This window comes from Paraphaeosphaeria sporulosa (genome assembly GCF_001642045.1).
Source record: "Paraphaeosphaeria sporulosa strain AP3s5-JAC2a unplaced genomic scaffold CC84scaffold_5, whole genome shotgun sequence".
NCBI lineage: Eukaryota > Fungi > Ascomycota > Dothideomycetes > Pleosporales > Didymosphaeriaceae > Paraphaeosphaeria > Paraphaeosphaeria sporulosa.
In genome coordinates this window covers 644,972-667,790 of record NW_017253364.1, presented here as the reverse complement: position 1 = coordinate 667,790, position 22,819 = coordinate 644,972, and the positions used below count along the sequence as shown (strand labels likewise).

The 22,819-nt window shown below is 54.1% G+C and overlaps 10 protein-coding genes and 1 non-coding gene across 11 annotated transcripts; 5 read left to right on the top strand and 6 right to left on the bottom strand.

Moving 5' to 3' along the window:
* Window positions 1–1,330: 1,330 nt before the first annotated feature.
* CC84DRAFT_1175747 (uncharacterized protein) lies at window positions 1,331–2,505 on the bottom strand (the record flags this gene model as incomplete). Its single annotated transcript, XM_018180174.1, has 4 exons — window positions 1,331–1,465; window positions 1,548–1,838; window positions 2,286–2,438; window positions 2,497–2,505. 4 exons carry the CDS (start codon window positions 2,503–2,505, stop codon window positions 1,331–1,333), a joined length of 588 nt encoding a protein of 195 aa, XP_018035959.1.
* Window positions 2,346–4,235, bottom strand: CC84DRAFT_1118894 (phosphoribosylamine--glycine ligase). Its single transcript, XM_018175535.1, has 2 exons — window positions 3,091–4,235; window positions 2,346–3,025 (listed from the first exon to the last, which is right to left on the bottom strand). The coding sequence occupies exons 1-2, from the start codon at window positions 4,184–4,186 to the stop codon at window positions 2,829–2,831; spliced, it is 1,293 nt and encodes a 430-aa protein (XP_018035958.1). The 5' UTR covers window positions 4,187–4,235; the 3' UTR covers window positions 2,346–2,828.
* A 355-nt stretch (window positions 4,236–4,590) lies between these two features.
* Window positions 4,591–6,341, top strand: CC84DRAFT_1205359 (uncharacterized protein; the record flags this gene model as incomplete). The annotated part of the gene is made up of 2 exons (XM_018181971.1): window positions 4,591–5,873; window positions 5,923–6,341. 2 exons carry the CDS (start codon window positions 4,591–4,593, stop codon window positions 5,993–5,995), a joined length of 1,356 nt encoding a protein of 451 aa, XP_018035957.1. The 3' UTR covers window positions 5,996–6,341.
* A 46-nt stretch (window positions 6,342–6,387) lies between these two features.
* Window positions 6,388–8,405, bottom strand: CC84DRAFT_1259005 (acetyl-CoA synthetase-like protein; the record flags this gene model as incomplete). Its single annotated transcript, XM_018184871.1, has 2 exons — window positions 8,202–8,405; window positions 6,388–8,144 (listed from the first exon to the last, which is right to left on the bottom strand). Exons 1-2 carry the CDS (start codon window positions 8,335–8,337, stop codon window positions 6,388–6,390), a joined length of 1,893 nt encoding a protein of 630 aa, XP_018035956.1. The 5' UTR covers window positions 8,338–8,405.
* A 178-nt stretch (window positions 8,406–8,583) lies between these two features.
* Window positions 8,584–10,664, bottom strand: CC84DRAFT_1205357 (uncharacterized protein). The gene is made up of 2 exons (XM_018181970.1): window positions 10,605–10,664; window positions 8,584–10,484 (listed from the first exon to the last, which is right to left on the bottom strand). Exons 1-2 carry the CDS (start codon window positions 10,633–10,635, stop codon window positions 8,689–8,691), a joined length of 1,827 nt encoding a protein of 608 aa, XP_018035955.1. The 5' UTR covers window positions 10,636–10,664; the 3' UTR covers window positions 8,584–8,688.
* A 147-nt stretch (window positions 10,665–10,811) lies between these two features.
* Window positions 10,812–11,430, top strand: CC84DRAFT_1164086 (uncharacterized protein; the record flags this gene model as incomplete). Its single annotated transcript, XM_018178405.1, has 3 exons — window positions 10,812–10,861; window positions 10,916–11,168; window positions 11,234–11,430. Coding segments are annotated over 3 exons (332 nt in total), but the record flags the coding sequence as incomplete, so codon positions are not given.
* Window positions 11,431–11,473: 43 nt separating this feature from the next.
* Window positions 11,474–12,932, bottom strand: CC84DRAFT_1145085 (PH domain-like protein). The gene is made up of 2 exons (XM_018176492.1): window positions 12,316–12,932; window positions 11,474–12,252 (listed from the first exon to the last, which is right to left on the bottom strand). The coding sequence occupies exons 1-2, from the start codon at window positions 12,823–12,825 to the stop codon at window positions 11,968–11,970; spliced, it is 795 nt and encodes a 264-aa protein (XP_018035953.1). The 5' UTR covers window positions 12,826–12,932; the 3' UTR covers window positions 11,474–11,967.
* On the top strand, window positions 12,933–16,222 carry CC84DRAFT_1164084 (DNase I-like protein). Its single transcript, XM_018178404.1, has one exon. The coding sequence runs from the start codon at window positions 13,151–13,153 to the stop codon at window positions 16,130–16,132; it is 2,982 nt and encodes a 993-aa protein (XP_018035952.1). The 5' UTR covers window positions 12,933–13,150; the 3' UTR covers window positions 16,133–16,222.
* A 614-nt stretch (window positions 16,223–16,836) lies between these two features.
* Window positions 16,837–16,924, top strand: CC84DRAFT_t49. Its single transcript has one exon. It is a non-coding gene; the product is annotated as a tRNA-Gly (tRNA).
* Window positions 16,925–17,290: 366 nt separating this feature from the next.
* On the bottom strand, window positions 17,291–20,073 carry CC84DRAFT_1243985 (uncharacterized protein). The gene is made up of 5 exons (XM_018184133.1): window positions 19,337–20,073; window positions 18,752–19,086; window positions 18,438–18,684; window positions 18,170–18,376; window positions 17,291–18,016 (listed from the first exon to the last, which is right to left on the bottom strand). The coding sequence occupies exons 1-5, from the start codon at window positions 19,769–19,771 to the stop codon at window positions 17,456–17,458; spliced, it is 1,785 nt and encodes a 594-aa protein (XP_018035951.1). The 5' UTR covers window positions 19,772–20,073; the 3' UTR covers window positions 17,291–17,455.
* A 1,610-nt stretch (window positions 20,074–21,683) lies between these two features.
* CC84DRAFT_1216916 (DUF410-domain-containing protein) lies at window positions 21,684–22,744 on the top strand (the record flags this gene model as incomplete). The annotated part of the gene is made up of 3 exons (XM_018182847.1): window positions 21,684–21,727; window positions 21,779–22,149; window positions 22,197–22,744. 3 exons carry the CDS (start codon window positions 21,684–21,686, stop codon window positions 22,742–22,744), a joined length of 963 nt encoding a protein of 320 aa, XP_018035950.1.
* Window positions 22,745–22,819: the final 75 nt, after the last annotated feature.

Sequence of the window (22,819 nt, the reverse complement as noted above, 5' to 3'; positions counted from 1 at the left end):
CTACTTCATTTCAGAGCAACCGTGAAAGTTGAAGCTACTCTGTACATGATGTGTCATCCCGATGGCACGAACAACGACTGCTTGTGTACCCGCGGTTTCAGCAATGCGGCTGGCATGCCATATGAACATACATCACACGAGGCACGTCAGGTATTCGTGAATCATTCTGTCCTAGGATATGGACGATTCTACGCCGAGCCAGACACCCTCGGAGGGTCCTTCGACAACTATAACTATGGTTCACCCGGTGGGGGACTTTCACGACATGACACTTCGTCTAGTGGCGGTACGATATCAACGGACACCACTTCACCCCGCTCTACGTACATGTGTTCGCAGGGGGGTTATGAGAGCATTCCTCAGCCATTTCCACATGCTTATCCTCATCTCAATGGAAACATAGCAAACAGCACTGTGGGCCATACAAGCTCTCATTCCTCTGACGTAGTATCGTATGGCACACCCACGGAACCGTCAAACTCGGCGAGGACTAAGTACACGTGCTCGTGCGGCATCTCAATCACCAATCAGAACAAGAATCGGCACAAAAAACTTCATTGCAAATTGCACCTATCCCCAGAACAGAGAAACAAGCTCAAGATCCCTTGTAACGTCGATGGTTGCAAGAAGGAATTCAGCAGGAGGGACGCCCTTAATCGTCACCTCAAGCAATTTGATTGCGGGGAACAGAACAACTAGGGTATGTTCTCCTTTGTACTGTCGTCGCCTCTCCTCCATAACATTCCACTGATACGCACGACTTAGTTGAACAGCCATAACGATTACAACTTAATGAATTCGTCCATTCAGTACGCACGTATAAAATGACAAAAATTGACACCTGCTATGCGCACACGGCACTACATGGCTGACGGTCAGTCGCAAGAGTGGATCTCTCATCATGCTGGACATACTTGCGAGCAGGGAGGCCTTGAGGGCTCGGTTCTACCGATGGTGTGCGCGAATGTGAAAAGCTGGCTGTAAACCCAAACTATTGTAGCTCTTATGTGATGCTAGAGTTCTGAATATAAAATTGCGCCCAATGCGTTCCCTTCAAATTTCCACTGAGTTTACCGCTTTTGACTTTGCTTTTTCACAGTCTGCTTCGTGTGATCGCAAAGATTACGGTCACGTCGAAAAAAAATAATGAGATTTCAAGGTTATCGATCGCTTTATTGTCGGAAACACATGTCCAGCGTGAAATTTTGACTCGAGCGTGACTAGTGGTGGCTATGCTGGGAGCACTGCACGGAGGGGCACTGAAGGACTGGGGCAAGAGGGCACAGCCAAGAGGGCACTGGGGCACACTCCTGACCCCGACGCATGCGGCTCACGGCACACGTCTACTAGTCCTTGCGAGCTTGACCGCCTTTTTCTTCCACCATGCAGAGCTACGCATATCGACACCAGGCGAGAGTATCGCGTCAAGCTTCATCCAATTTCCACCTGCCCCTTCACCCGGCCTCTATTGGCGCGTATCCTCAACAAAGAGGGAAAACGGACACACATTAGTATTCTAGGACTGCTCTCTCATGTCCACTTCTTACATGCAGAAAGACTACCCTAAGGCCAGGATCTAGGCCCGGCCCGTAACCTGGGGTGGAAAGGCCTGCCGAACTCCTTTCGGCGGGCTGACCACCACGCGCACTGTCGTGGCAGCCAGCCACATCGGCTACACACCACCCACAAAAAGTTTTTATAGAAGCCCAAAAACGATAGGTAGACCTTATCCACTTCGCAAGGATGCCATATCTACGCTCCTGTGATGGATCAGGCCTGTTGCGGATATTGTAATAGAGGCAAAAACCTATGTCAATGTGATTTTGTGGTATCAATACCTACGGTGCATTAGCTTTTGGTTTCAGCAGCGTGAACCTGAGAACTGCCGACAGAGTAACTGATTAGATGCCTCTCACAGATGAACATCTCCCTACATTGTGGTGTACGGCCAGCAGCTCCGAAGAACGGTCACTAGGTGTCGCCCACTAACAATGCTTCAAAGATGGACGCCCTTGATAGCTAGTGTTGGTATCGCCGGGCAGACTGCACATTTTGGAACTTTTCTAGCTCTTCACAGCCGTCGAGAAACTACCACTGATATCCGTATCAGACTGCATTGTTAGGTACCGCGGATTCTGCCACCAGTCACCATGCGCACACTGTGTGGAAGCAAACCAGAAACCAGCGATTCAAGATGTTTGCATGTCTAGAAAATATTTGTTCTCATCTCGCTGTAGGGAAGACACTCCGAGTTGAGCCTTGTACGGCGCAACCTACCAGCTCACGATGCCGGCGCCGACAGCATCGCGCTGGAGACTGAGCGCTACAGCCTCGTCAAGTGTCTTCTCAATCAGCTCGTCCTTGTCCACCTCTTCGAACTTCTTGACCTGATCGTTGGAGCCAAGTATTGCGGTGGCTCTCGTCGCTCCAAAGGTCAGCTTCCAGCCACCATCTCAAGCCCAAACTAGCGACCCGAGCTTCCACGTCTGAGCTGACCCAAGGCATCGTGCCGCTTGTGATTAGGTATTTCAAAAGAATGGTGTGGCACTAGCGTTCACTCACCCAGTGGCTCTCCCCGTAACGAGCTGAACATTGATTGGTCAGTGACGTCGAGTCGCCATTGTTCCTTGTCCATGCAACGAACATGTTAGTCCGAAACACAAGATGGTGTAGTAGAACGCATACTACAAGAAATCGCTGTCGGTCACGGCGAACGCTCCAGCCTCATATACGTCAAAACGATTTTCGAAAGGTAATCGATCGTACTTTAAATGTCCCGCGACGCCACAGTTTTCTCTACGCAACCCAACCTGGTATATACAATTCCTCTACTTTTTCAGTGCCCGACCAGCGATGTCCTTCCGGTACTGCATGCCATCGAAGTGTATGCAGTCAACACCCTTGTACGCCTTCGCAACAGCTTCTTCCAGCGTGGCTGCTGTCGCTGTTGATGCAATGACACGACCGCCTGCAGTCTTGAGCGTGTTGTCTATGAGTGAGGTTCCAGCATGGAAGAGGACCACATCTGTTCAAAGTTAGCACATGATTTCGTTTAAAAAAGGACGGCTGTTTGAGTAAGGGAGCGCATACCTTCCGGTACCTGATCCAGCGTCATAACCGTGCCCTTTGCATATGAACCAGGGTACCCTCCCGCCGCTACTACGACCGTAGCCGCGGACTTATTCCCCACTTTGACATCGACCTCCGATAGTCTTCCCTCGGCGCACGCAACCATGACTTCCGCGAGGTCACTCTCCATGAGCGCGAGCAAACTCTGAGTCTCGGGGTCACCAAACCGGACGTTGTATTCCAGCACCTTCGGACCTTGCTTTGTCATCATCAGGCCAGTGAAGAGAACTCCCTTGAATGTATAGCCCTCTTTCTTCATGCCGTCAACGGTTGGCTGGAGGATGTCTTTATGAACCGCCTCGATGACCTCAGGCGGTGCGATGCGCGTGGGTGCGTATGTGCCCATGCCACCTGTGTTTGGCCCAGTGTCTCCGTCCCCAATTCTCTTGTGGTCTTGTGCAGGGGGCAGCGACTTGATCGTTGCGCCGTCTGAGAAAGTTAGGATAGACAGCTCATCGCCCTCGAGGAACTCCTCAATAACAACCTCGTCGCCCGCGGCGCCGAATTCCCTGTCCAGCATGATATCCTTGAGCCCAGCGTGTGCTTCTTCCTTAGTCTGTGGGATTAAAACACCCTTGCCTGCTGCAAGCCCTGATGCCTTGATCACGACATTGTGATCTATCGAGTCCAAGTACGCCTTCGCCTTCTCGTAGTCGCTGAAGTTCTCATACGCCGCGGTGGGGATGTTGTTCCTCTTCATGAAGTCCTTGCTGAACGTCTTGCTGCCCTCCATCCTCGCAGCTGCCTCGCTCGGCCCGAAGAACCGCACGCTCTTGTCGCCATGCTTCTCGAAGTAGTCGACAATTCCCGCGACGAGGGGAGCCTCGGGACCGGGGACGAGTAGGTTGATGTTCTTCTCCTTCGCGAATTGTACGAGTGCGGGGAAGTCTTCCTGCTTGATTGACGGGACGTTTGTGGTGTTTGCGGAGGATGCGGTGCCGCCGTTACCGGGTACAACGTAGATGTGCTCAACACGAGGCGATTGGGCGAGTTTCCAGGCGATGGCGTGTTCGCGGCCGCCGTTGCCGACGAGAAGGACACGGAGTTTGTCGGTCATGGTGTATTTGGGAGACTGGACGTGTACTTGTGTGTTGTGTGTCTGGTCATACATGCACTAGGTTTTTTTCCTCGCAGGGTCCAGCACGAGTACCCCGCCGTACGTGGGGTTCGGCGCTTGCAAGGATTAGGCGGCATGAGGTCATTGCAGATCCATCTCAGGTACCAGACAACCTCATGGGGTCAATAGCCGTTGCAAGCATGGGTGTATTGTAGGTGTCCGTCGAGAACCGCCTTGTAAAGGTCGAGAGCGCCGTTCACCTGCGGCAGCACAGCGGCCTCCATTCAGCCCAGGCCTGAGTCTCGCATTGCGATCATCCGACCCACAGCAGAGAAAAACTCAACCAGCTCGCTAGCGATGTCCAATTGAGGATGCTCGATATGGGAGACGAGGATTCGGCCACCATGAAAGGAGATTCTGCGCCAGCGTTGGTCCGCCAAGAGATAAGGACGGCACCTACCGAAAGGTCGATATGGACGTCTGTGCAGGACGAGACGACCTTCCGACAAGCAGCAGTCGACTTAGCATTAGCGACGGGTGAATGTCCCTGGGATGCACACACCGGCCTACCTCCTTCCCCAGGAGCACCCCGCATTGACGACTATGTGCAACTTTCCCCGCCACGGTCTGAGAGCCGAGATCAATACATCTTGTCGGAACATATCGAAAACCGACTAGCGAACGATCTCGCGCTACTCGCCGCATCGAAAGAGGCAGTATTCAGCGTCACGGCAGCATGTATCGAGGAGCGCGCCGATGCTAATGGCCACCTGACAGGACTGAAGCTTTGGCTAGCCGCAAATGAGGGCGTCAGCGAAGAGCTCAAGGGCAGCTTAGCAGAAATATGGCATTGTCAGTCAGCTTCCACATCCGAAGGCGAGACGGTGAGCAACGTCTTCGCCAAGATCGTCCATCTCAACAGGCTCCGCATCTACCAACGCGTCCGGAAGGCTGTCGGACACCCACCCATTTTCCGCGAGAAAGGCAGAACACGGACAAACCCGGATGATAAATTGGCGCGAGCGTTCATGCGGATGCCTAAATCGAGACCACAAGATAAGTGGAAGCCACCTGCCTTATGTAACGAGCTTGTCAGGCGTGGGCTTTCGTTGAACGTAAAGTTACTGGCATTGCTTGAGAGCCTGACCGTCGATGAGATTGAGCAAGGCTCCGACCATGTGGTGCGGCAGCTGGAAACGATAGCGAGAGATTGCTTCAATGTCACTACGGACAATGGGAGAGTACCGTTCAAGCATCTGCTGGGTGAATGCGAGCTCGATGCTGGGCTGTGGCTGAGAAATAAGTACATTGGTGAAGTGGAGAAGACGGGTGCTTACTGGCGCATGGCAATGTCAATATGCAGAATACACCGCCAAATCTCTGGAGCTCGACCAAAGGATCTACCGCCGGTCAAGCTCGAAATCGAAGGGGTGCAGCCATACGTGTCTGTGATCAACGAACCCTCAATACAAGGCCGCCCAATGCCATGTTATGTGCATGCCGAAGTCCAACTTATCACACACCTCGCACAACAAGAAGCTAGAAGAGAGTTCGAAGTCTCATCCACACAGAAGGTCATCACGCGCCGACCGCGGATCATAGGCGCTTCAAAGAGCGCTTGCTTCCTCTGTTTCCTATTCTTGAGTTGTTACGGAGGCCCTGAAACACCTGCTACCCACGGCAGACTGTACGACCAATGGACCGTGCCTGATCTTGCCGAGTACACACCCGCTCAGACTGCGCACCTACGTCAGACTCTTCAGCGAATGCATACTACGATGGTCAGGCTACGGGGAGAATACTGTCTGAAGAAGCACAGAGATCACCCAATGACGAGCCGCGTGGATCTTGATCGACTGTCCTTATTCTCCAAAGAAAGTCCAGATACACAATCGCAAGAAGCTGCAGTCGAATCAAACGACAAAGCGTCTGCCGCTGTCCTGCAATCCGAGACACCCAAAAGACGCCCAAGCGTGGAAGATATTCGGGAAGCGGACCATCTCGCAGAGGATGTTGTCAGACAAGACAAGAATGATCCGTCACCCGATGAGGAGCAGATGCATGGTCTGCGGGCCTTGTTCGAGAGATTTTGGATTAGGATTCGGCATCTCGGGTCTGGTACTCATTGAATGTAGGATGATGCCGTAAGAGGAGCTGTGTTTTGATGGATATTTCTCGTCGACATTCCTCCTATTCAGTACCTACAGCCTCGCCCTCCCCCCTTTAACATCCTCCAACTCTCTCGCCCCAAAGAGTTCATACGTGCCCCTACCACCGCCCAACCACATCATCACATCCCCCTTCCCACCCACCACCTTCTCCCCAAACGAGCTCACCTCAATGCCCTCAGCCTTCAACGGCCCCTTGTTCTGCTTTTCGTTATCCGTCCGACTGCTCTGCCCGACTACCCTCACAAACACTGGCACCGCTTCCTTCACCAGCTCTCCCTTCGCATACTCCAGGAACGCCTTCCAGTCGAAACTATGCACCGTGACACCATCGGCGAGAAGAACTGCTGCGCACCCAGCTCGCCCATCGTGGTTGGGAACCGTAACGCCGTACACCGTAGCCTCCGCGACGCCAGGGTATTTACCAAGAACCTCGGCGACTTGCGCTGTAGACACGTTCTCCGACTTCCAGCGGAACGTGTCGCCCAGCCTATCGAGGAAGAACCACCGCCCATCGGCATCCCGCCGCAGCGAGTCGCCACTCCGGTAGTACAGGTCCCCCTTGACCAGCACGTCGCGCTCGAATTTCTTTGCGTTGGCAGCGGGGTTGTTTACGTAGCCCGCGAACGCAGCCTCTGACGGCACTTTGACCAGGATCTCGCCGCCCTCGTCGTACGCGTTGCGTCGGGCAAATCCAGTGGCTGGGTCGCGCAGGATATTCCCCGTTTCGGTATCAATGGCAACAGGGACGTACGTGTCGCGCAGGGCGTGCCTGAGGATCGCGCCGTGCCGCCCCACGCAGTCCTGCGTGTACCCGTTCAGGCTCCAGTTCACCATGCTGAGGACACCCTCTGTGGAGTTGAAAAATTCAATGACCTGCGGGACGTCAAATCGCTTTTTGAACCGGCTCCAGACATCCGGCCGCATGCCATTGCCATACATGGCCCTGAGTCGCGGGTGGTTCCGCTCGAGCGGGTGCGGAGGCGCATTGAGCAGATACCGCGCAGCCTCGCCGACATACACGAAGACAGAGGCGCCCGAGTCGTGGATGTCGTCCCAGTGGGTGCTGACGCTGAACTTGCGACCGACGGCGACGCTGAGGCCCAAGGTCAGGGAGGACATTATGGACAGCCCGCCCGTGCCGTGGAACAGCGGCATGCTGCAGTACCACCTGTCGCTCGTAGTCTGCCCGAACGGCGGATTCGCCGGGTTCCCGCGCTCGTGGTACCGGCTTGTGAGGAACGGCGCTGCCTTTGGCAATCCCGTGGTCCCAGAGGTGTACAGCAGGCATGTCGGACTGTTCCCCTTGACGCCCGCGCGGTATTCATCGCCCGGCACATTGACGCTCGTCTTGTACAAATCTGCGAGGAACTGATCCGTCACCACCGTTCCCTCGACCCCCATCTCCTCCTCGAGCCGGCCCCTCACCTCGTGAAACCTACCATTCACTTCCCCGTCCGAGTCGACAAGCAGCACTCTCGCCCCGCTGATCCGGACGCAATGCGCCAGCGCATCGCCCTTGAGATTGTAGTTCAGCAGTGCGGGCGCACACCCGATGCACAGCAGGCCGAGCCAGATGACGGGGAAATCAACGCTGTTGATGAGGTACACGCCGACGAGGTCGCCGGGCTTGACGCCCTTGGAGAGGAAGAAACGCGCCCATTGGATGGCCCGGTCATGGGCTTGCTGCCAGGTGTAGGAGCCTGTGCGGGACCAGATACACTCTTCGTTTGGGTGCGCGGTCACGTGAGGTGTGAAGGCGTACCAGAGGGAGAGGCGGTTGTGCTTGACTGGATCATACATCAGCTTCGCCGTTTTGAGTTTCGAAGAATAATGAAATGTTTTACCTAGTTCTTGATAGTACTTCGCAGCCTGGCCGACCCTCCGCTTGATCCTGAGGTCCTGTCCAATGTGATACTTCGCGTCGAGGTATGCTGCAAGTGCGGAAACACCAGCGATAGAAGCTGCAGCCGCGGCTGCCATGTCTAACAAGTGCTAAGCGAAGATGAAGTGACAATGCGAAGAAACAAGCATGCTGGAATGTTTGTTATACACCAAGTATGGTCTGCAATGGTGAGGTACGGGGAGCTAGCTAGTAGGAGCCTCGGAGGCCGAGGTCCAGACAAGGGTGTGCAAGCGGGGTCAGTCCCCCAACGCGATCTGCGAGTCAAACCAGACTTGTTAGTTTCGAGAATTGATTGTGGAATTGGTGATATTATTCGATTCCATGCTGCATATGCTTACGACGTCACACGTCCTCATGCGCCAAGGGCATCACTACTGAAATTCCGATTTCCATCCTAATTACTGAAGGCTCAGGTGAATGTCAGACAGCTACGCTGCGTTCGCCCTTTTGTCCTTCTTCGCCATCTTCTCCTGTTTCTTCCGTTCTTCCTTCTCCTTCTTCTTTTGCTCCTTCTCTAGCCACGAGCTGCCGTCCTTCCGGGTATCTTTCGCTGCCGTCAACTCGGTATTGCCTCCTGCCATGATATTGGCAAGAAAGTCCTCTGAGCTCAGTTTGGTGTCTTTTGTAGTTTTTGAGCCTTCTCTGATGGCGTCTTTATTCTTCTTGGTCTTCTTTGAAGGAGTCGTGTTGGGGTTTCCATTGGCGGTGTTCTGAAATTGAGTATAGCCCTTGGTCTCATCGGCCCTGCCACTAATCTGACTCTGGGCGTTGCGTCCGTCTCCGTCCTTCGAATCAACCTCCTTAGGAAGAGCTGCTTCTTCGGCAATAAGCTCCTTCAGCGTGGCTGCCGCTGCTTCATCTCCTTTGCCTGCTAGTTTCGTCTTGATCCGAATATCGTTGCTGATGATGCGTCTCAGTTCGGCGATTGCCTCCTCGTCGCCGGCAGCTGCCTGTCTTCGCAGGTCCGCTCGCTTCTGGTCTCGCTCAATTTGCTGGTGTGCCAGAAACTCTTTCTTCTTGCTCGTAGCTGTCTGCAGTGCGTTGTTGTTCCTTGTCAACGCATCCTGCGCGGCGTTCACGGCAGCTTGTGACTTGTTCCTCCCCACACCGCTGCCGAGCCACTCATTCTCGTAACCCCAGCCTGTCAAGTAGACACCCTGGTAATATTGCTGGACACCGGTTGCCGTCATCTCCATTTGCTTCTCCTCCATGTAAGTGACCTTGATGTGGTTCATTTGGATGAGCCTATGAAGCTCCTCTTGAGCGTTGACATTTTCAACAAGAATAGGCGCACGGTACTCTAGCACCTGCTCAGCCCAGAGCTGGTTCATCCATTTCTCAGCCGTGAGAAATCCCTCGACGGGGTCCGAGAGCACCACGGCGGCGACGTAGGCTTCGAACACATCGGCTGTTATCTTGGTCCAGACCTTGGAGGCTGTGCCTGGTTTCAAGTGCGATGCATGTTTCATTCGATCGACTAAGCCGTAGTCATTTGAGAATTTTGCCAATGTGTCGTTCCTGACCAATTGTTCGCGGAAATGTGCTTGTGACGGAACATCCAGGTGCGGCAAGCGATGCGCAATCAGCCGTGTGGCTATCACTTCGAGATATGCATCTCCGATGAATTCGAGGCGTTCGTAGGTGAGGTCGTCGGTAGAGGTGAGACCTTTCGCCTTGGCCTTTGACTCATAAACGGAAGCGTGCGTGAAAACTTGTACCTCTAGCGAAGGTTCGATGGGTGGAAGAGATGGTAGGGACTTCGCCTTCTCTATCTGCTGCTCGATGTATCCTGGGATCATCACATATTTGCCCTCAAACGGTCGTGCCTTGTCCAATTGTTTCATCTGCTTGGCGTGCTTCTTGTCGTTCCGGGCAGAGAGCAGTCTTCGCAACTCGCCAGCACAGCGCAGTATGTCCTTGTCGCCCTCCGGCATCTGCTCGTCTGCTTCGACCTTTGCCAGGAGCCCAATTATGCCTGCGTCCGCCTCTTCTTTGGCCAGCTTGCACGGCTCGCATTTTGAGCTATCAGGCAGGCGGTCGATATAGTCAAGGTGCGCGGTCTCGCCCCTGCGCTCCTTGCTCGTAGGAGGACCACTCTGAGAGGTGGGGTAGTTGTGGTTCCGAGGCTGATGAGCATTGAAGTTCGGATTTCGGGGATGGAAATTGGAATTATCCGGGCGCGCATATTTCTGCGAGTTGCCGTTGCTGTAGTGGTCGAAGCCGCCTGCAGGTGCCATTAACAAGACGTGACACGCGGGTGGAAGCAGCGACGCAAGTGCCTTTAATATTGGCAAGCAAACACGACCCAGGCGTTGGAAAAAGAGAACGAGTACACATCACATACCTCCGCGCTTCTGTGCCCCGTAGCTAGACATGCTGTGTGAGCTAGCAATGTGAGATTGCGAGGTTGAAAACGAGTTGCGACAATGCAAATGCGGGCAGCCAGTCGCAAAACTTGGTGGTCCAAGCGCCCGCCAAGCGCCCCATTCACCAGAGACCTCCGAGATCTTCTCCGCATCGCGCCGCATCGCGAGTGCATCTACCCCCCCAAAAATGGCCGTCTCCCCCGTCTCGCGCGCCCGCGTGTTGGACCTCATGAAGGTGCCTACCCTTTCTCATTCGATGTAACCTTCAACCCCCTCTGACGCGCGCCAGGTCCAATGCAAGGTCTTCTCCACGACTTTCAACCCAGAACGCATCCGTCTCGGTAGCCGTATCCTCCACCAGCGCCTCAAGGGTCCCTCGGTCGCGTCTTATTACCCCCCGCGGATAGGTACAATCCCGCATCTGAGGAAGCTATACCCCAACTTCTCCGTTATGGACGAGCAGGAGGAAGATTGGTTAGAGCATTTGGGCGTTGCCAAGTCGAGGGGCAAGTCGCCGCCGAAGAAGAAGAGGACTGCTGCTGGTAAGTGGAGAAATAGAAGACAGGTTCGGCTCAGGGGGGTGTGGATCATGCTGACTGTGCTGCAGAATCGAAGAAGTTCAGCAAGAAGCGTTAGGCGCGTGGGATGTCGGTGTAGGATTGCACGAGCTGGAAAACAAGGAAGAAACATTGTACATTGGATGTATCACAAAGCATCAGGGATGGCGTTTGGGCTCACAGCACGTGTTGGTGTGTACGTTATGGCTAAGATATCAATTGAGAATACCAAGTCAAGCATTCAAATCTCAATCGTGGGTGTGATCCATCAATTGACCTCCAGATGACTACCAACGACAAGACATGGATATTGCACGTCTTCGCAACCCTCGTTAAGTGTCCGAGGCGCATGGGCCGCGCTCGTTAACAACACATGCTTTCAATAAGGCAGCGAGTCTGTAGTGCTGAGTATGGTCAGTCGCTGTTATCGAGACCACGAGCCAAAGCCAAAATTTCGAGAGAAGGCGAAAGCATCATACCTAGACCGTATGAAAAATAGACTTCTCCAACCTGCGGGATGTGACTGCATCTCATCCAGGGTATCCGAGGAGACAGCGGCGTTACGTGGATGGCTAGTGGCCCGCGTCAGGTGTCCCTTTACGTTGCAGCGTCAAGTATGCAAACATCAACTCCCGATCCAACTTTTCGCCACTAAGAGGTCCCCGGGGCGGAGGATTCAACCGGTTTAGGACTGCTTTCACCAGGCTTCCCTCCTCGGGCGTTATCACTTCGTCCGAACTCGAAGCGTAGCTTGAAGTATAGCAACCTAGCTGCATGGGATTAATTAGCCGAAGTTGTTATAGTCTTGATGCGCTCGCATGAAGAGCTGATTGAGCATGTCAGGCTGGCCCGAGTGAGGGCTCGGTGTGGGTTGGTAGCCTTGGTGTAGTGCTTGTGTGTTGTGGTGGTTTACGACGCTCCAGGCTGCGTCTTGTGTACGTTGTTGTCCAAAAAGCTCCCGAAGTGACAGTTGCCGTCCCATGGGGACAGAAGACTGTACCTGGTCGGAAGTTATACTGGAGGCATCGCTGGTCTGGTCCACGGCGGCCTGGCTGGCTTGGACACGTGCCTGGTCAGTGCATGTCAGTAAGCGTCCGGCATACGTACGCTGCTCTGGCTAAGCAGTACTTACAGCTAGTTCCTGGATTTTGGCTACAGTCTCAGTGCGGGTATTGGCGGTACTGCTCGGAGGCGGCTCGCAGAAGATCCATAGGCCGTATACTTGGTCGCCTTGCATGATGATGTACTCGTCCGTGAACTCCAACCCATCGGGGCCTGTGATCTCCATGTAGAAGTTGTCCATACTGCGGCGGTTTAGGATAACGACACCGTAACGCTCGGCCCCGACGGCCGAGGGCACCAGTCCGCAGATGAAGAGACTACCTTCAACGCCAACCTTCTCCCACTGTTCCGTCTCCAGACTGAAGGCATACAGGACGGCATATGGGGCGACATAATGCACCGCGTTGACATGGGCATAGTGACGGCGAATGACAGAGAGGTTGAGCTCCTCGTTGGAGCGCCCGGGCGGCGGCGGTGGGTAGTCCATGTTCGGGGGGGCATCGGTCTCGTAGTCCGAAGGCTGCGGCGGCGCCTGTGGTTGCGAGTGGTGCGCGCGCGACCTCCCCTTGTTTGGACCCATGGCGCGCAAGGCAGAGATGTTGGTGCTGGTGGTTGGTGACTTCTGACGCACCGTGTTGTTGTTGGCGCGGGGAGCTCCTCGGTACCCTAGGAAATAGCGACTGCACCACCACAGATGCTCGAGAGCTTGGGCCAGGTGGCTCAACGACGAGCACTGCCACGCCGTCGTCATCGCCGGAGAAATACTTGCTATGTCATAGACGAGGGACAGCGTCCGTCGAGCATTCACTCCGTTCGACACGCGGCCGACCACAGTACCATGGACAGCCGGTAACATCCTTCTCTGACCTTTGACACAGCGCCGCCTGCCCCTCCCCACCATCGCCATGGCTTCAAGCGCAAGTTCCGTCTCCTCGGAGCGGCTGGATGCAAACATTCCTGGGGCGTTTCCTCATAGCAATGCCAGCCAGACCCAGATCTCCACGACTCATCAAAACCTCACGCAAGCTCTGTACGCGCGCAGGGCCGAGTACACACGACCACGCCAAGTGCGCATCAAAGTGGGGTCCTGGAATACGGCGGGCCTGAAGGGCGTGGAGCAGGACATTGGTGCCTGGTTCGTGGACGGAAAAGGCATCGAGGAATCGCTAGCTGGTCTCGGTGTCAGAGAATCCGATGCTTCGGCCAAAGAAAGCATATCGGCACAAGAAGCACGACAAACATCGCTTGCGCCTACCGTGCCTAAGAATGACACAGCCGCTGTCGCCAGCAACGAAGAAGTCGGACTCTACGTGTTGGGTCTGCAGGAAGTGGTAGACATATCGTCTGCTACTGAAGCATTGCGGCCGTACACAGATCCCAGTGTCGCCAACAAATGGAAAGCGAGCGTTGCTACGGCCTTGCCTAATGGCTATCAGCTTGTTGCAGAACAGCAACTGATCGGCTTGCTGCTTCTCATCTATGCCTCCCCCGAGGTCCACCCCCATGTCAAGTCAGTCAGCACCACCAGTGTTGGCACAGGCCTCATGGGATACATGGGAAACAAAGGCGCCGTGACGGCTAGGATTGTCCTAGGCGAGACCACCAGACTCGTTTTCGTGAACTCACATCTCGCTGCAGGTGCTGACAAAACTTCACTGGAGCGCAGGAATTGGGATGCGGGCCAGATCACGAGTCGCACACGCTTCGACCCCATCACCGACGCCATGGACTTGAATCAGGGTCAGGGAGAGGGTATAGGCGACGAGGACTTTGCATTCTGGTTTGGAGATCTTAACTATCGCTTGGAAGGGATTCCAGGAGATGATGTGCGACGACTGCTCACTGTACACACCCTGGCTCACGACCACGAGGATGCAAAGGACAATACTTCCATCTCTGGAGACTCTGGTTATGCCTCGAAACGAGATTCCGAAGATGCTGTTCCTGTTCCACCTGAACTAGACCCTGCAAGCCTCCATACTACCATCAACTCCCTCCTGCCCCACGACGAACTCCGACAGCAGCAAAAGGCCGGCAAAGCGTTCCATGATGGCTGGGAAGAAGGTCCGATTCGATTCCTTCCAACGTACAAGTACGATGTGGGTAAAGTCGGGGTTTTCGATTCTAGCGAGAAACGACGTGGGCCCAGTTGGTGCGACCGCATCCTGTATCGCACCAGGGCTTCAAGAAACCAGTACAATCTCAAAGCGAAAGAACGAGAGGAAGCTCAAAAGAAGGATGAAGAAATGAAAGCGCAAGGGCTTGATCAAGATGACGACGTCTTGTACGACTATGACCCCGATACCGATGGTGATAAGAACGACAGCTACGATGAATACGACGAATCGCAGGATCCAGAGCCCGAGATCGTCCCGACTAAGGCAGGCTTCTCGGACGAGTTCCTCTTGGAGTCCTATACATCGCATTTGCGAGTCATATCGTCGGATCATAAACCTCTAGAAGCTGTGTTCTCATTAAAGTACGACGCAGTAATGCCAGAGCTGAAGACCGCAATACACCAGGAAGTTGCCCGCGAACTTGACCGTCAAGAGAACGAAGGCCGCCCGTCCGTTGCTCTGGTAGTCGATCACTCTACGCATACTTTTGAAGACAAAGATACAGCTGACAGCAACTTTGATGGAGTCGACTTTGGCGATGTTTCATATGGCAAGTCAAGACGTCGGAACATCACCATCGCAAACACCGGCAGAGTGCCAGCTACGTTCGGTTTTGCCATGCGTCCAGTCGACCAGAACCAGCCAGAAGGGGCATTCCCGCCCTGGCTCAAGGTTCGATTTGAGCGGGAACCTGACACGGCCTCGAAATCAGCTTCAGATGAGATGGATGCGCAATATACATTGCAACCTGCAGATGTGTGTAATGCCGAGTTGAAGCTGAAAGTAGACAGCCCAGACATGGTTCGGCTACTGAACGAAGGCACATCGTCTTTAGACGATGTCCTTGTTCTACGAGTTGAAAATGGCCGTGACCACTTCCTTCCTCTACGGGCGCATTGGCAGCCATCATCCCTCACGCGCGCGGTCGATAAACTCATCAAGATCCCCGAGGGTGGCATCCGCAAGCTGCAGGGCCAGAAGCCGGATGGAGAAGTGAGATGGTCGGTGCCCCGGGAGATATTTCGGCTGACGGATTCACTAGAAGACATGACGGAGCGCGCACTTGCCGAGTGGGACATGACCGGTCATGAAGGGAACAAGGAGAACGCTCCATGGCAGCACAACGCTGCATGGCCGTTTGTCAGCCAGGTCAAGGACTCAGAGGACGATGAAGTCATGGGAGGTATCATTGAATCGCTTGACTGTGACGAATCTTTCGATCTAGCTTTTCCGGGTGGCATGCCGCCGAGGGAGAAAACGGAGTATGTTGCGGAAGCACTCCTCCTCTTCCTACGGACCTTGCAAGATGGCGTGATAACCAAGAGCCTCTGGGAGAAACTCGAAGAAGGCATCGCCACACGCGAAAAGTCCAAACAGCAGCTTGACCGCGACGACGAGAAGATGTGGGTACTCGAGATCCTCGCCACCGCCCCAAACCACAACGCCACGTTCCTCCTGCTCATCTCCATGCTGCAAAACATCACGCACCAGATCGCGGAAGCGGGGAAGGCAAAACCGTCGACGCCGCGTGCGAGCACGGAGCTGCCTGCGTCGCCCAGAGCGCCGGTCAGAAGAAGGACGTTGAGTAAGGTCCCCAACATAGCGCTGAGGCAGTTGATACAACGGAATTATGCAACCGTGTTCGCGGATGTGGTGTTTAGGGGGGTGAGTGCTGAAAAGATGAGGGAGAAGGAGAAGGCAGTGCGGAAGGAGAAGATGGCGAGGGTCGTTGAGCTGTTTCTCAAGAATGAGGATGATGGGACGGGCTGAGAACAGATTTGGTGATATCCCGAATATATAGAATACAAGTGGCTTCATATAGCGATGCGCCTCCACAAATCTGGTGCATTTGAACGTTTTGTATGCTTCAGAGTTTTCCTAATGACTTTTCAATATGATAGAGCAAACCAGTAGGCATTTTACGAGAACTTAGTTTGATGTCTCATTACATACAACTTAAATCTCAGAGAGTAAGAGTATCCTTGAACTTGTCGGCGCACTTGGGCCCATGCCCCAGCCTTGATATCGGCTCCCTGCACCAAAGTCACGGGATCTACCATCGGAGTTTTTTCTCTGTACCAGAAGTTGTTGTTTGCCGTTCCTCTTACACCAGACTTTCGCGCTCCTCTTGACATCGAACCCAGTCTATCTGTCCGAGTCTGCCATGCTAGCGTTGTTACCGAATCTCAAGTCGACTGGTTTGGAGTAGCTCTTGGTTCGCTCGCTCGCTCGCCCGCCCGCCGGTATCGCTACGTCATTGCCGACGCAAGTGCTTACCCCTCTGTTCCCCACAATCCGTCCAGCGCCCCACCACGCAGCCGAAGATGACACCTTACCTCCACCTGCGCAATCGTGCTTGTCTAAAGGGCTTGTCGTATGGCTATATATACCCTCCAAATGCCAACATTATCATCATTCCCAAAAGGATGACACAAATCCGAGATAGAGATCTACTTTCGCAGGATCTTCTTTACGCATCGATAGTTTAGGGGTAGAATTGAAGCTTCCCATCGTTCTCTGACGAGTCTGCTTCAGGCACGGGTTCGAGTCCCGTTCGATGCATTTACTTTTTTGTCGGGGGGAGGTCCCCTACCTCCACTCAACTGTAGTCATACCTAGCAGCGCTTTTTTGGTGCCTGCGGCAGTTTGATTAACTTTTGCAGAAGTGAGGAAAGCTCTGGTATCAAGGCGTGTAGTGGCGTTCGACAATAGGGCAAGAAAGCATGGTAGGACCGGTGCGACTGCGGATAATCAAGTCTGCTGTGTGTTCCTTGTGCTGTTATTGCTGCCTATCTATCTGTGTAGGCGTACTGATTTTAGCAACAGAACGAAGACAGGAAAGGTAAGAAGGTAATGCACAACCATGAACGTGGTACCTATGTACCTGTTATCTGTCCAAAACCGCTAGACCACAGCTAGCGTACGCTGGTCACATTATCGGCTGCTCGCTACCCACCGTTCACGTCTTGATTACATGGCTACGCTCAACGCTGTTCAAATTGATATTCCTTGCATCAGGGCAGGTTGCAAGGCCGTCAAGTTTGGCGTCAAAACCCGAAGCTTGTTCCATCCTCAATCAGACAGATCTGAGGGCTACAATTTCCCACCCTTCCCGTTCTTCTCTATTTCGTCTGCTCCCGCATCACCATCCACGAGGGTAGCACTTGTATCCACCCGCCCAACACTCACTCTGAACCTTCTCCACTCAACATCTTCCTTCATCTCATATCCCTCTTCCCTGACAACCTTTCTCTTCCCTCTGTCTCCGCTCGACTCCCCTGTCTCAAAGCTCCCCACGCTCTTTTCCTCTTTCAAGGTATGTGATGCGACACCCAAGTCACCCAACATCTCCCTAACCCTCGTAACCGGAATCTCCTTCTCCAAATCCACCCACGTTCCCTCACCCCTTGCTTCAAACGCCCTCCTCTGCAAGTGAAACACCCCATCCTGCACCCACCGCTCAATCCGCGGTGCAAGCGCCCTGCGAAACCTCGACAAGAAAATACAAAATCTCAGGATGAAAACATTGAGAAACGTCACAACCGCAGCGACAGTCGTCAAAAACACAAGCGCAAACACATTCACGTTCGCAAACCCACCCGCCTTCCGCATCCTCAACGCCTGGCAGAGCATCCTGTCGCCCGGTATCGTCGGCTCATCGCGGTAGCTCTCGCCATTCGCATCGAAGACGCCGGGTCCGATCACAGACGCGCTGAGTAGCGTTTGGTACCCCGTCCAAACGAAGGCTTCCCAGGCGGCGACTTCGCGGATCCACTGGTCCGCGGGGAGCCCGGGGGATATGCCGACCATGATGGATTTGCTGGCGCGTAGGTTGCCGAGTTGTGGACTGCGATTTAGGTCTGTGATGCGCGAGATTGATTGTAGGAGGGTGAGGAGGGAGGATTGGAGGGGTGTAGCGGAGGGGTACGAGGTTGTGGGTGTGTCGGGGGCGGGGCCGGGGCCGAGGGGCGTGCAGAAGTCTTCTTGGTCGGCGCGAGGGTAGCAGAACTGTATCTTGATGGAGATGTTAGATCGAGGTAGGACTGGAGAGCGGTTCACGACGCGAGAGGCTTACTTGTTGAGCACAACCGACTAACCCAGCGTAGTGATCGGACCAGTAGAGTGTTTTGTTTTTGCCGGACGATTGTTGGCGCTCTTCGACACGGTGTGCTGCGAAGAGAGGGTCCTCGACGGGCTTTTCGTAGACGACGGCATTGGACCACACGGAGATGAGGGCGACGTCTGCGTCTGAGCGGTTCATTTCTGGGAGGGGAGTGATGAAGCCGCTAACAGAATCGCTGTGGATGTAGGACATCATGGCACTGCGTAGAGACGGAGTCAGAGAAGTTGTCTCCATGCGTCAACCTGTAGTGGTTGGGAACCACTTACGTTGTGTAGTACGACATCTGATGTTCAACAAGAACAGATGGCACGTTGAATGTGACTTCAGGACGCTGATACTCGGGCACGCCTTTCCAGGAGCCATACTCGAGTGTCCACCGTTCGGCAGGGTTCCCACGATTCAGATACTCTGCAGGTCTCTTGAATATATGACCTTCTCGCGGCAAAACATTGCAAGTCGTCCTTCGACGAAGCTTTACAGTGTCCTTCTCCGCAATGTTCAGACCAAAATGCATCCTCATGTCCAGGACACCAGAATCCATAACTATCGCGTTTGAGCCCTCGCCACTGCACATGGTTTCGTTCCAAGGGCAAGGGGCAGGCTCGGCGCTAAAGGTGATGTTCGGTCGGTGGAAAGTATTCCGGCAGACTGCTGGAAGCGAGGAACCGTTCTGGTAGCAGTTCGTAGCGTAAGACTGGATGGAGTCGCCATGGGTAGCCAGTATGCTAACACCCTGCTGGTTTCCAGAGAATATTTTCGTGTGGTTGATACGCCTAAAGCGCGAGTACAAAGTCAGTGTGTGTGAAGTGAGAGTACCGTATGTTTGCTTACCCGCAGAAAGGACTATTGACCAGTACTTCAATATTCGAGTTATCGACCGCATAACTTGTAGAGATCCCACCAGCGATCGATCCAATCGTAAAGAAAAGAGCGAATGCCAGAACCGGAAGCGACCGCAGCACGGAATGACTGACCCTCGACCTCCAAGCCCAGGACAACTTGAAAGAGTCTGCCAGAAACGCGGCTGGTGTTGGCATCGTCCGGAGGAGAGCCTGTTGCTGCCAGAACAGTCCTTCTGAACCCATTCCGTGCGCGCGAACCTGGTGGAGCACGAATGTGAGCAGACTCCACAACTGCGCTGTTGCTACTGACGCCAGGATGGTAAGGACTGCAACGATGAGTGTGCCAGTCTGGGCGTCGACGGTATACGTCTGGCCCATGACCGGACCTTTGCTCCAGTCAACCCAGTACCCGCGCTTGACGAAGCGATCGTCGAGTTCAGCCATTACATGTGAAACGAAGGAAGAAACTTAATGCGAGGGAGCGACGACCGACACATTGCACGGCTGAGCAAACTCGTGAACTATATAACTGGACCGGACGAGGGTCGCCATAATTTGTTCACGGTCGCGGAGCGAGAAAGTATTTTTGAAGTTCTGCATGATGCTCGACAGGGGCGAAAAAAGTGAACTTTCCTGCGAGCATGTTGTAGCGCAAGGAGTCTCGATCAATCACGAACTAATATGTGCCTTTTGGTGTCGTTGATTGGACGGTCGTACCTCAGAAATAAATACACCCTGCACTTACTGCATACACGGAGATATAACAGAGCGTATCGTCCCAAAAGGGAGCGATCCCGCAGCTAAATATGGGGCTTGTCGGTAAGCTGACCACCGAACCGAGCCGCTGGGGCGCATCCAGGTATAGTTATCCGGCGGCTTAGCCAATGAGTGGAGGGTTCATATACGAACAACGAGACTTGGCTTGCACATCTAAGTATGTAGATCTAAAATGGCGATGGCAGAATCTGACGACAGGTTCTTATCATACGTGTGGTATGCAATTGGCCAGCTGATCCTTGGTGGTGGGTACCTAGGTTAGAGTGAAGAGCTCAGGCGACGTATCTGGTGTAGGCAGCGCAAAGCCAAGGTGCCTATGATATAAGTACGTCGAGGAGATATTCTTCGGAAAACGGACATAATTGATAGGCCAGCACGATGATAAAATCAATGTCTCTAACAAGATCACTTGTCGGCCTGACGTTGGCGCTTGTGGCGCGTTTACCCGGTGGGAATCGACTGTGTAGAGATCTCGCTGAGCGAAGTATTTGATATGGAAAAGTCCTGTGAAGAATGAACAGCGGTCATTTCGGGGGCCGCATCTCGTAGTCAAGTTTCCTATGAAGCAGTCGGACACAACGTTACATGCACTACGCGAACACGTCGTTCGGGACAGGAGGAAGGCCATGATCTTTTAGGTCTTCATTGGCCATATCTCGCAATTCCTTTTCCGTTGCCTTAGGCATAGCGACCTAAGTTCTGTTGGTTAAGTCTTGCGTTGCGGCAGGGAACGTATTATATATACCGCGAGTGATATCCTGAATTATGTTCAGCATACACATTCGACGTCAACAGGTGGTGGGGGAAAGTTCGTACTCTGAAGATGTTCCATTGAGACGCATTATAATCGGCCAAAGCCCTAGCTAGTACTGCGAAACCTGCCTCTCCTTCTGCCAATTGCAGACTCTTTGGGTTTGACGGACGGTGCACGCCCATCCACGATTAAGCGCAGCTTGTATTATTCGCAAATGCTGCTCCGTATATCCGCAGCATTACCAACGTTCGGCGAGCTTCCCCCAGAACCTTCTCAACCTCAGCATAATATTTCCTTCTCCCGTTCGAGCTCCTCGGCACCGTGGGATTTTAGCTATTAGTCGATCCTGGACATGTAAAGGTGCGGGTCAAAGACACGTGCCAAGACTGCGGGCAGACGTGGTGTAGAATTGTTCGTGTGAGTAAGGTAGCCATCAATAATGCACCTAGTAAGTTGACAGAGCAGGGTGCAATGCAGTGCGAGTGTTTGACGTTGGGGAGACGCGTCAAGTGGTTGTGGTGACTGAACCACAACATGAGCCGTGTCAGACGATGCCAGACCGAATCAGGTTTCTCCATCCGAAACAGCTGCTGATAGCCTGAACGTGCTATAGGTGTAGAAAATGAATTCGAGACGCATGAACTCGAGATGCATGTAGCGGAGAGGATTGCCCAAGAAGGTGAGCTATCCTGGCGCAAGCTCCAGATGTCTCCAGCCCCCGGAAAACCGTGCGTCATTCGGCGGCACCAACCCAACCCAAAGCTCACGCACATCAACACCACCGCTGCACCTTCCGCCGCACTGCACCCACCCGCATCCCCGGCCATGTCTTCCAAGATAGACAAGACGATCCAGCGCCAGCAGGAAAAGTAGTCCTTGCCCAAACATATTCCCCGCACCAGCACACTGACGCCCCGCAGGATCGCAGAGGGACAGTTCTACGAAGCCCACCAGCAGCTCCGCGTCATCGCCGCGCGCTACGTCAAGACCTCCAACTGGGATGCCGCCACCGACATCCTCTTCCGGGGCGCGCAGTCGCTCCTGCAAGCTGGGCAGGGCGGCTCCGGCGGCGACCTGTGCATATTCCTGCTCGAGGTGTTCCACAAGAGCGAGACGAAGCCGGATGCGGCGAGCAAGGGGAAGCTGCTGAGCTTGCTGCGCGCTTTTCCGAAGAATGAGCCTACGCGGAAGAAGTTCGTGAATGAGATGGTGGGGTGGAGCGCGAAATGGGGCGAGTATCCTGCAGGCGACCCGGAGATTCATCATGTGGCGGGGACGCTGTACGCTGAAGGTGCGTACACGTTGTTCTGAGCCATTTGCACATTCTGACAGTGACAGACCTCGAGCCCTACGACGCAGAGCGGCATCTCATCATCGGCACCAAAGACTCCCCCGAAGCACTCGCGGGACTCGAGTACTCTTGGTACACCTCCGACGACTCGCACACCGCGCCACTCTACGCCGCCCGCGGCACTCTCCCCTACCTCCTCGCCGGCAACCTGCGCGCCGCAAACAAGTACTTCCTCCTCTTCACATCCTACCTCGCGAGGAACCCCTCCCTCGCCACACAAGAAGTTTCCACAAAGTCGTCGGACCTGCGCGTCTACCCCTCGTTACCGCTGTTGAACTTCCTTGGGTTGCTCTTGCTGGCGGTCGAGCGCGGTGACCCCAGCCTTTTCAGGCAGCTGAAGAGCCACTATGCGAGCCATTTGAAGGATGTCAACTGGACCGAGGCGCTCGATACGATTGGGGAGATGTACTTTAACATCAAAATCCCCAGGCAAGGCAATCCGATGTTTGACATGCTTGGCAGTATGTTCGGAGGTGGGATGGGCGGCGGAGCGTCAAAGCCGGCGAAGAAGCCGCCCGTGGCAGGTCTTGATTGAGAGAGTGTGCGCGTTAGTCATGAGTTACGACAGCATGAGACACGGCTTCATCAGAGAGAGGATTGGATGGGAGGT